A 12,495-nucleotide genomic window follows, 5' to 3' on the forward strand; every position below is an offset into this window, starting at 1 on the left:
AATATAGACAGACAGAGACATACACATACTTCAGTATGTAAAAGGGAGCCACTAAGGGTTTATGAATAGAAGAGTTTACATAAATTAAGATGATTGCAGGGCAATAGTAAGGTCATGAACTGGTGAGAAGCTGGATGTAAGAGGATCGATGAGGATGCTATCATCCACAAAATGAAGACGTGGTCCCAGTAAGAGATGTGAGAACTGTTATTGACATAGGAACTATAGAACTTAGTAACTGATTTAAATGATGAGAAGAAATAATGGAAAAAGAAGAATAAAAAATGATTCTTAAGTTTTAAGGCTGAGTACTTGGGACCAATAGTGGCATAACCAGTAGAAAGAATTGGGTAGGAGAAGGGAGAATTATAAGGGAGGGGACAATAAGTTCAGATTTAGACATATGGAATTTAAAATGCTGACAGGACATCCAGGTGGAGATATCCAAAGGGTTGTTAGAAATATGAAAGTAGAACTTTAAGGGGAAGGAGGAACTGCAGAAATATAGTTGAAAGTGACCCAAATAGTAGTTGACAGTTTATCTGTACATTAAGGTTCACAGAGCCGTTTTATATACATTTTCTTATTTGGTCTTTCCCAAATCCCTATGCAATAGGTACTGCAAATATCATCTCTGTTTTACAAATAAGGAAATTGAGGCTCATTACAAGTTGAGTAGGGCAGCTGGAAGATGCATTACACAAGAGCACTGAGCCTGACATGTAAGATTCAAATCTGACCTCAGACACTTACTAATTAGGTGACCAAGGGCAAGTTACTTAACCCTATTAGCCTCAGTTTCTTCATTTGTAAAGTGAGTTGAAGAAGGAAATGGCAAACCACTCCAGTATCTTTGTCAAGAAAACCCCAAATGGGGGTCACAGACAGTTGGCTATGACTGAAATAACTCAACAACCTTGTAAACAAAGAGCTTTGTTAATCTTAAAATGCCATCTACCTGAATAAATATACTATTGTACCACACATGGTCTAAATCTTAACTCATGAAAAACTTGGAAGAGAGCAAAGAGAACCCATACATAGAACTGGGTATAGTTATTACTTAAAAGCCACATTATCGACCCAGTTCTCAAATTACTTTACCTGGAAGTTTTTCTTGTTTTATTCAGAGGAGCCACCACCTCCACAATGAATTTTTCTGAATTTGGAATCTTGTTGATGCCCTTTTTTATTTTTTCCTTTACCTTTGGCCTCTTGGTCCAGGAGTGGAAGGTATTTGGATGCCAGTGGCCTTTCTGAAATGTTCTGATGTCTCTCTCTTGTTACCACTTGTTTTCTCCTGATTCCCACCTTGGCCATGTCTTCAAAAGTTTCAGTATCCTGAGTATCTTGAGTAATTACTTTAGTTTCAGTGCCACATGACTGAGAGGTCTTCTGGAAGGCACGGAGTTGTTGTAACAGGTAACTTTTCCCAGTCTGGTCCCTGGTAAGAAACAGAATGCAAGAAAAGCAAGGACAAATCAAAGAAAAGCATTTTGACACTTTCTTCATGGTTATTAAAGGCTGAGCAGTATATTTGAGAAGAAAAAGCATTTTGTCAATTTCAACAACTTTTTCACATAAAGAAGAAAGTAACTTTCTTCTAACTCATTCAGGAGACCTCCCAGCAACTACTTGAATATAACATTAGGGACCCAGAACACTAATAGTTATCACTTAGTCAAACTGTATGTCCAATATGTGCAGGAACTGTCTTACTTGAAGGGGAATTAATTTAGACTATAAGGGCCAATCCTGTTAAAAGTGGCTAATCCCCCAAATTCTACCTTTAGTGCTATTCTTCCTTTTAACTTAGTTATTCCAATGGGAAAATGGAATTTTCTACCAAAAGGGATAATATCTTTAGATGTCATTTACTAAAGAGTGAAACTGAGAAGAAAAAATGAATACATTTCAGCTTGATGCCAAAGTGAGCCAAGAGATGGAAAATAAAGAGTACTGGCTATAGGAGATAAAAGGGTTTTAGAGACATGGGAAACAAAAATTCTTCTACTTCATAATCTTGAAAGATAAATTTCATACTGTTTATACTGAATCTTAAGATTATAGGAGTTTACAATGAAAATGAGAATATAGCTGTTGCTCTCAAGAACTTTACTGTATGAATCCACCAACAAAAAAATGTTTTGAGAGTTTTATAGATATTAAATCTACAAATTTAGCCAAGTGCCAATGTGCCTACTCATTTATTGGAAGTATGTGCAGTGGAACATCTTGATATGCCAGAATTTATCATGCATTAGTATTTGTATAATGTATATAGATAAAGTGTTGAGTGATGGAACAAGCTAAAATTTGGGCATATCTAGATGAGCCATATTTGGTGTATATCAATATATGCTCCCAGCACATGCTGTTTTTTTTTTTAACTGTGTTATCTGTTGCTTTGTTGTTCTCCAGGCTTTTGATGTATATATGTTCTATCTTTCCCATTAGATTGTGGGGTTCTTAGAAACAGGAATCACTTCTTTGACTTCTTTTATACCTCCAAAGTACTTTGTTCAGAACAGGTGATTATAGGTGCTGCTTAAAAAAATCCTTGTTTATTCAGTCAATTATGAGAGAACAAGTGTAGAAATGACTGAAACAATTATGTAAAATTCAACAGTGTAATAGCTTAGAATAAAAAAACGTTCTTGGTAAAGATGCAAAATATCATAAATACTTGAAATGGGATGAATCTATTTAAGTTGCAAAGTTAAGTTTTAACAGGACATTTTTATCTTGGGTATATAAAACTGTTATGGAGATGATTCTCAACAAGCAACCACTGCCAAAAACACTAGGAAAAAAACCCTATTGCATCATATTTCAGCTATTATTAGAAGCTTCCATAAATGTTTAAGTTTATTTGGGAATTTTATGCTCACTGTCAGGAAGTATACATATTCATATGGTACACTAGAAAGCCCTTTCTTTTTTTGAGGTTCATCAGAATGGCACATCCTGACAAAAAAGGGAGAGAACAGAATATGGACTCCAAGAGACATTCTTTTGAATGATAACTAACTTTTCTTTGAAACACACAAAGCATTGATGCATTAGGAGATAACCATATAATTTATATATGAATTATATTCATATAATTCAAAAAATTATAGCAAAAAAAAACTTGCCCCCCCCCAAAAAAAAAAAAAAGTTAATGCAGGAAAGAGATAGCTTGATTTTCAATTATCAGAGTGATATTGATATTGGGGGAAAAAATCACTAATAGAGAAGAAAAATAAAGTCCCAAGATGTCACTCTTGGAATTTTCTGGATCATGTTCCTAGAGCTGAATGAAAACCCCTTCCTTTTTCTACCTTGGTCTTTGTGAAATTCTCCCTCTGGGTCCTTTCTCAAATCTCATATCTGGAGTCTCCTCCTCACTTTCTGTAGAGCTATCACTGGAGCTAGAAAGAAATGAAACAAATTAATTTGATCATCTTATAGCATGCCCCAAAATGCTGCAACTTAATCAATGAGTTAATACTTTCAGCATTCAGTATGTTCTTGGTGAGGTGGGAAGGTGGAGAAGAAGGACAGCACAAGTATTAAAAAAACCTTTTAAGTGGTCAAATGCATTTATTAAATAATATAATTTTCTCTCTGCCTCTGTCTGTCTGTCTGTCTGTCTCTCTCTCTCTCTCACACACACACACACACACAAATCCATAGATAAAAAAAATGAACTGAATTGGAAATACCTTTTTGGGAAGGGAGTTCAGTACTTTGAGCTGCCAGTCAACTGTATGAGTATGAATGTGTGTTTATGTGTGTGTATGTGTGTGTGTGTGTGTGTGTGTGTGCGCGCGCGCGTGTATAATAATGGTTTGAATTAACATATTTCAACTTGAAATAATTTTGAATCTATCCATGTTCCTCCTTACTGAGATGAAGTTGCTTATTTCAGCTCCTACTTGACATTTTTGCAAACTGTGCTTGTTGGCTGGATATCTATTGTCTTTTTAATGAAATTTATTCAATTTAAATTCTATAGAATCTGCTTTTTTGACATAGATTTTGCTTTTGTACTTATAACAGATCTTATGCCCTCCTTTTCTTCTTTTCCCTCTCTGAGTAGTTCTGAGAGGTAAGGGATTTAATTATGCCTTTTTTTTTTTTTAAATAAAATAACTTTTTGTACAATTTGACTGGTTTGATATTGAAGAGACAATTTGCTTTTCTAAAATTTTTCAAAAGAAGAAATATATCTAGAAATGAGAAATCATATAGGTGTGATTGTTGAGATTTAGAAGACTTTATAAAAATAGAAGAAAAGTTAGTTTAAAAGTATAAAAATGCAAGATACATAAAATACAAATTATCAGAATAAATGAAAGGAACACCAATTGCACAAACGGCAGAAATACCAAAATTAGCTTCTGGAAATGAAAATGAGAAGGAAAGGGGCCATTCCAGGAAAAGATCAAACCTATTCCAAAGGTTTATATAGATATTCCATATATATGCCTAAAATTTCTTCTTTTATAACAATACCTTTGATGAGTTTTTGATTTACGATGATAAACATTTTAGAGCTGGAAAATCTTCATCACCTTTCTAATAGATGGAGAAACTGAGATCCAGAAAGGGGAAGTCAGATAGGCCTATAGCCTATAGGGCCTATAGTGCCTGAGCATGGAATACAATTCTTCCCTTTCCACTACAATTATACCACATTGACTTACTCTTATTCCCTTTTTTAAAAAAATTGTCTTTTATATTTGTCTCAGTTTCATAACCTTACTTCCCATATTGTTCTTTCCTTCAAAGGCCTACCGATTGAGTGATTAGAAAGAACAAATGACCTTTGTCAAGTCACACTTCTTTGGGTCTTAGTTTGTCTGTTAAAAGAGAGGGAGGGAGAAGGGAAAAGAGAGACAGATAGAAGAATCAGAGAAAGAAAGAGAAAAAGAGAAGGATGGAGGAGGAGAAATTAAGAGGAGACAGAAACAGAAACTAGGCTAGAGGGTCTTTAAAGTCGCTTACAGGTCTGAGTCTTGTGGTCCTAAACTACGATTGTTAAAAGTTATAGTTATATTAAAGTGAACATTCTTGGTAGTCACTGTATTTATAAAACACAGTTTAAAAAAAAGTTTATAAAAAAGAGACTTGAATTTCACAAAGCCTTTCTCTTAAAGAGCTCACTGCTTCTTTTTATCTATTATTCCATTTATCCCTGAGGACAGTTACTCCCATTTATTACATAAAGAAATAAATTAAAGTTGTTGTACTTTAGTTGTTCAATTGTGGGACTTTTTGGGCAAAGATAGTAGAATGGTTTAGCATTTCCTTCTTCAGCTCATTTTACAGATGAGAAATTGAGACAACAGAATTAAGTGATTTGCCCCAAGTCACACAGCTACTATCTGAGGGCAGATTTGAACTCTGGAAGGTGAGTCTTCTTGACTTCAGCTCCAACACTTGATAAAACTGCACTTTGATTGATTGATGAAAAGCAATAGCAGCTTAGATAAAATATCCCCATCCAAATTTATGAATTGTGTCTGTATTAGCATGGGGTAGTAATGATAAGGATCCCTGGCCTTTGTGTGTAATCTTGTAGATCTACTCATGGGACCCTTTCTCAGCCAACTCTGTGTTTTCTGTCTCTCAGAGGATAAGGAAATGTATTGTAAGCCCTTAAAAATATTGATTGACTTGATTTGACTGGGACTAGTCTCTAAATTCATAGCTTTTAGTCCTGTGCTCCCTACTAACCAATACTATTGTAACTAACTCCATATATTCTTTATTTACTATTTTAAAGTTCTACTAGTTTTCAAAAGCAGTCTCCTTCCTCCATTTTGAAATTACTTATCCCATGAGGAAAAAAATCTGTTCAAACAAACAGGAGGTAAAAAGCACAGCTTTTCTTTGCTGTAATTACCTGAACTCTTCTACTTGATTCTGGAATCTGTATTCTGACGCAGAGGCCCTGATCACAGGCACTGATTTCTTCGTGTCAGGTTGCCTGAGGTCAATGAAAACTGTGGGAGGTTCTATTATCCCCTTTAGCTTTGTGCCATTAGTCATGTCATGACTCTGTCCTGGTGTTAGATGTGATATACAGCTAGAACTTCTGTGAAAACAAAGTAATGTTTCTTAAAAATTTCCTTTAAATTATTAATTGGCATAGAACAAAAATTTTCCTAGAGGTCATCATTCTGGAATCAAAGTGGATAAGGAAATTTAGGATAATTTAAATTTAGGAAGTTGTATAAGAGGTTGGGAACCCTATTCCAAGATTTTACATCCATCCTCTCACTCCAGAAATGGTTTCCCAACACTTTAAATAGCACTACCAATTATATTTCATCATTATCTTAATATTCACTAAAGAATTCTCACATTGATGAGAGAAATGCAAATTAAGACAACTCTGAGGTACCACTACACACCTGTCAAGTTGGTTAAGATGATAAAAAAAGATAATGATAAATGTTGCAGGGAATGTGAGAAAACTGAGACACTAATACATTATTGGTGGAGCTGTGAACTTATCCAACCATTCTGAAGAGCAATTTGGAATATATGCCCCAAGAGCTATCAAATTGTGCATATTCTTTGATTTCAGCAGTGTTTCTACTTGGCTTGTATCCGAAAGATCATAAAGGAGAGAAAAGGACCTACTTGTGCAAAAATGTTTGGGGCAGCCCTTTCTGTAGTAGCAAGGAACTGGAAACTGAGTAGATGTCCATCATTTGGAGAATGTTCAATTAAGTTATGGATGCTATGGAATATTATTGTTTCATAAGAAACGATCAGCAGGATGATTTCAGAGAGGCCTGGAGATCCTTAAATGAACTGTTGCTAAGTGAAGTGAGTAGAACCAGGAGATCATTACAGAGCAACAACAAGATTATGTGATGATCAACTCTGATGGACGTCACTCATTTCCAACAATGAGGTGATTCAGGCCAATTCCAAATGACTTGCAATGGAGAGAGCCATCTGCACTCAAAGAGAGCACTGTGGGAACCGAGTATGGATCACAACATAGTATTTTCACTTTTTTGTTATTTACTTGCTTTTTTTCCCTCTTTTTTTAATCTGATTTTTGTTGGGCAGCATGATAAATGTGGAAATATGTATAGAAGAATCTCACATGTTTGACATTATTGGATTACTTGTCTAAGAGGGGTGTAGGGAGAAGGGAGGGAGAAAAATTTGGAACTTAAGATTTTGCAAGGGTGAATGTTGAAAACTATCTTTGCATGTATTTTGAAAATAAAAGGCTATTATTAAAAAAATACTACTTAGTAATATTTTAATAACACATTGAAATAATTCTATGTAGAATAATTAAAATTATATTGTGTAAGATTTGGGGAAGATTAGAGATTTTTTTTTAACACAAACCCCAAGATACATCTACAGTGGAAATTTGGATTGGGGTCTCTCATTCCTCAGAAGAAAATGCTCAGAACTAACAACATCTTTCTTAGATGCCTTTGTACTCATTAAGTCCATTGCAAGGCTGAGAGGACATCTGGAGTGTTTAAACACAGGAAGAAGGCAACAGATACTCAAACCTCTGGTTTGATCATGGATGAACTAACTCTTTAGATATTTTAGAAAAAAGGGAACAGACCCACATGTATAAAAATTTTATAACAGGTTTTTTTTTTTTTGTGTGTGTGTGTGTGTGCTGATACTAGGTTCCTGTCAACAGAGGTGTCTATCAATTGGAGAATGGTCAAACAAATTATGGCTTATCAATGTAATAATGGAATGTTATTGTGCTGTAAGAAATGATGAAAGCAATGTCAGGGAAACCTGGGAAGGCTTGAGTGAATTGATATAGTTAAGTAAAAAGAACCAGGAGAACAATTTATATGATGACAATGATATTGTAAAAGAAAGTAACTTTGAGAGACTTAAGAACTCTGACCAATCATGATTCCAGAAGACTAATAATGAAATATACCTCTTACCTCTTGGCAGACAGTTGATGAACTAGACATAAAAAAATGATCCATTTATTTTCAGACATGACCATTACAACAAAAAGTTGTATTTGTTTGACTATACTTTTGTCACAAGGAAGAGATATTTTTTTTGGGGGGGAAGGAGGGGAGAGTTGAAGAAAAGAGTAAGAGTAGGAGTAATAATAGTGGTGACCAAAAAGTTGTAAGGGAGGAAAGAAAAACATTAATGAACTATACAAACAAAAGACTATAGAGATGGCTGAACACAGACAAGTAGGGTAATGTTGGCAAATCATATTAAATTTAATATGTTAAAAGACACAAGGCATTTGTAGTAAATTTGCAGTTTCACATTCAGTTCCCATTTTTACCTTCTTTGTGTTAAGAAATGTTTGCCTTTGTTGATGATTTTCTAGTTATTAATTTTTTTAAAAATTAAATTAATAAAGCAGTTACCTTGAAAGGATTGTAGCAATAAGGATAGAGTCTAGACTTCTCATTTCACTGGTACAAGGAAATTTCCTTGTGAAGAAACTTCTTTTATAAATGAATCTTCCCTGAAACTTATATGATTTTGGGAATTTCCTAGAGTACTGAGTGGTTAAGTGATTTGTGTAGGGTTATACACAACTGGCAAATGATAGAGGTAGCATGTGAAGCTAGATCTTTTTGAATTTGAGGTCAATTATCTATCCACAATATCACACATCATTAGAAAAAAAAAAAGGGATCACTGTTGACTTTTGAGAAAGTCATTTTAGCAGTAATTTTAGAAATCAGAAACCAGATAGCAAATAGTTTAAAGAGTAAATGTGGGTAAAGAAACAGACAGCCTTTTTAAGAGTTTAGCACTGACTACTGGGCTTATATCTCAAAGAGATACTAAAGAAGGGAAAGGGACCTATATGTGCCAAAATGTTTGTGGCAGCCCTGTTTGTAGTGGCTAGAAATTGGAAGATGAATGGATGCCCATCAATTGGAGAATGGCTGGGTAAACTGTGATATATGAATGTTGTGGAATATTATTGTTCTGTAAGAAATGACCAGCAGGAGGAATACAGAGAGACTTACATGAACTGATGCTAAGTGAAATGAGCAGAAGCAGGAGGTCATTATATACTTCAACAACAATACTGTATGAGGATGTATTCTGATGGAAGTGGATTTCTTCAACAAAGAGAAGATCTAACTCAGTTTCAATTGATCAATGATGGACAGAAGCATCTACACCCAAAGAAAGAATACTGGGAAATGAATGTTTGCATTTTTGTTTTTCTTCCCAGGTTATTTTTACCTTCTGAATCCAATTCTTCCTGTGCAACAAGAGAACTGTTCGGTTCTGCACACATATATTGTATCTAGGATATACTGCAACATATTTAACATGTATAGGACTGCTTGCCATCTGGGGGAGGGAATGGAAGGAGGGAGGGGAAAAATCAGAACAAAAGTAAGTACAAGGGATAATGTTGTAAAAAAAATTACCCAGGCATGGATTCTGTCATAAAAAGTCATAATTATTGAAAAAAAAAGTTTAGCACTGATAGAAAGAGGAGTTAGAGGGTGAAAGCTTAAATAGATCCACAGGATCACTAATCAAACTATAAAATAATTATCTTGGAGAGTTAGGAAAAAAATACTAATAAAATCCACCTAGAAAAACAAAAACTCAAGAATATCAAGGGAATCAATTTAAAAATGTGAAGAGAAGAGTCTAGATGTTGGAATCCTAGTGTCAACTCAACTTAAAACAAGGTGAAAACTCAAGGGAGATGTCAGAATCCTAGTGTTAACTCAATGGAATTGATACAATGCTTATTGGTTCACACCTTAGAGCAAATCCTTACAAGATGATAAATCACTAATACTGATAGATAATAATGCTTGTGTTCACACCTTTAGAGAGCTCTTATAAGCAAGAAATATTTAAGTACTCATTGGAGTTCACACATTTGGGAGATTTCAGGGTTTAATATGAGATATCTGAATTCACATCTCCTTTGAAGCTCTTAAGGCCCGAGAGCACTCTGGGAGAAATCCATAATTCCATTCTCTCAGAGGAGGAGTTAACCTTTGGGAGATTATATATAGAGAGGAAGCTCTTAAGAGTTTAAAGAAAGTTACTTCAGAACATTTCCAGAGGTCGGAGAGGAACAATCTGGGACAGACACAGAGCACTCTGGGAGATTGAGAGCCAGAAGCCCTCTCTCAGAGGCAAGACAGATTCACCTTGGTGCTGGCTGGAAGCTAAAAGAAGCAAAGGCAGAAGCAAAGGACAAAGCTGCAAGAGCTCTTAGAACCAAGGAGAGAGAGAGAGGCCTCTAAGAAAACTAACCGGGCTATATTGGAGATCAGAACTTTTAGCTCCTGGCTGCCTTTGGATGATTACTACTTTTAACTGAAACAAAGGCTGCCTCCAGAAAACCTCCCCGAGAAACCTTTCTCCCAGAGAGAACCATTTTATATTATATTATAAAGAAGAAAAACACCACACTAGAAGTACTAAATTTCAAATGATATTATATAGCAGTAATCATGAAAACAATCTGTTGTGGTTTGGGGATTGGCTGCTTAGGCACTGGCCTGGTCATTTAGCAAATCGTCTTACATAAATTATTTCATTTCATCTTCACTTTAGGATGATTTTGAAGAAAGTGAAACAGATTGGTGTGAAGATTTTCCAGGAAAAGGTTGTTATCAGTAAGTAGGAAGAGAGAATGAATAGAAGTCAGGGATGGCTATCAAATGAACTTGACTGGTGCAAAGGGCATATGAAGGGAAATAATGACAAATTATGTTGGACAAGTTAGGAGTTAAAATTCTTTATCCTAAGCTTAAATGTAGCCATCCTAGGCAAAAACTGGAGACTTGTTCTATTTGTAAAGATTTTTCAGAGAAAGAAACCCTGAGGAGGAAATAAATGGATAGTCCAATAACTGTGAGGTCTTTTCCTTGTCAATTCCTTCCAGCTATAGGAAAGAATTCTAACCATATACAGTGTCCATGTTTGGCTGTTAAACTGTTATCTTTCTGTCTACCCATAACAATTGACAGCTATATGCATTTTGACAACCAGCAAATGCCCTTTTCTTTTTGATCCCATTCTGCTCTAGCTCCAAACTGGCTCATGAAATTTGTCTTTGGATGATTTGCTTGGACAGTCCTGTCTAGCAGATCATATCCTATTAAGGGAGAAAAGTAACCCTCCCAAATAAAAAGTAATCTAAAGATTCAATTCAATTCAAATCAAGTCATCAAACATTTATTAACCTACAGTGAGTTATTGAATTAGCCATCGACCTCCCCAAAGTAGGGGTCATGGCTTTGAGTCCTACTTAGGAATCATACTACAAGTTTCATTAATGCTCTATTTTAAGAGACAGCATGGACTTGGGAGAACTGGAAGTAAAGAGTTAGGAGGACTGGGCCTGAGTCCCACCTCTGAAGTACCTGAGTTACTTCAATTTACCTAACCCCTCTGAATTGAGGCATTAGATTTTGTTTGGAGTCCAATAATTTACAATGGTTTCTTGGAGACAATAAAAGATCAGAACTTTTAGCTCCTGGCTGCCATGGTATAGTGTACAGAATTAGGAAGACAATTATAGATTTCTAGCCAAAAAGGAGCTCAGAAATCATCTAGTCCAATTGTGTGGGAATAGCAGAGAGGCAAATCTAGATTTGAAGAAGAGAAATATTTTCTAAAATAATTAAAAGATTTTCAAAAGAAGAATAAATTGCCTTGGGGCAGTAGCCAGCCCTATCTCATTGGAAGTCTGAGACATTGAATAGTGGCTTGTTGGGAATGAGATTCCTGTTCAGGTATGAATTGGATGGGATGACCTATGAATGGGATGATTCTATGAAATTGATGTGATCACTCCAATCCAGCTTGCCATGATCAAATCAAAGGGAAAATGAATGGCATGGCATGCCTGAAATGGAATTTCATAGAATCAAGAGACCTGGAAGTGGAAGGGATCTCAGAGGTTATCTAGTCCAACCTTATTGTTCTACTTCATTTTTCTTTCTGCCAACATTTCCTGTAGTCTAATAACCTCTTATTTTATTTTTGTAAATAGCATTTTCTTTTGTCTAATTTACATGTAAAGATAAGTTTTCAACATTCATTTTTTATTAGATTTTGAATTAAGAATTCAATTGTTTGTGACATTTTCATTCCTAATGTTAACACTGTTTTGTGCTGATTTAATTTCACAAATAATTATAGAGTTTCTGCAGTATGACTGTTACTATGTGGTAAAACTGATCAGGTGTCAGAACTGATTCAAACAAATGCTACAAAGCTTTACCTGTTTCTGATCTGGTTCTCCATGAGCTCATCAGATATCTTCTTATAGGGTGAGGATAAACTTTTAGATTGTCTGGCGCACAGGGCAACTAGTTGCTCCATAAGCTTGTCCTGGGAGTTGGACACAAAGTTTTCTGTAGAATGGGGAACAAGAACAAAAATATTTCATGATTGCCCAGCTCTCCTCTGTTTCCTTTATAAACCAGGCTCTTAGGTTGAAACCACAAGCCTTCAAACTCTGATGTTACA

The 12,495-nt window shown here is 35.2% G+C and overlaps 1 protein-coding gene across 8 annotated transcripts in view; it reads right to left on the reverse strand.

The window, feature by feature from the left end:
- The window catches only part of C1H16orf71 (chromosome 1 C16orf71 homolog), a 40,564-nt gene that overhangs the window by 11,863 nt on the left and 16,206 nt on the right, over positions 1-12,495 (reverse strand). For 4 of the 8 annotated variants that reach the window (XM_031945190.1, XM_023497606.2, XM_031945159.1 and 1 more), the window contains exons 6-9: positions 12,248-12,380; positions 5,894-6,085; positions 3,324-3,413; positions 1,206-1,444 (exon numbers count right to left, since the gene is read on the reverse strand). In XM_031945190.1, the coding sequence (XP_031801050.1) occupies positions 1,206-1,444; positions 3,324-3,413; positions 5,894-6,085; positions 12,248-12,380 (654 nt within the window). Of the gene's footprint in view, positions 1-1,104; positions 1,445-3,323; positions 3,414-5,893; positions 6,086-12,247; positions 12,381-12,495 lie in introns of all 8 variants that reach the window. The other 4 variants (XM_031945188.1, XM_023497608.2, XM_023497607.2 and 1 more) reach the window with 2 other exon arrangements.

Source organism: Sarcophilus harrisii, chromosome 1, assembly GCF_902635505.1.
Source record: "Sarcophilus harrisii chromosome 1, mSarHar1.11, whole genome shotgun sequence".
Classification (NCBI taxonomy): Eukaryota; Metazoa; Chordata; class Mammalia; order Dasyuromorphia; family Dasyuridae; genus Sarcophilus; species Sarcophilus harrisii.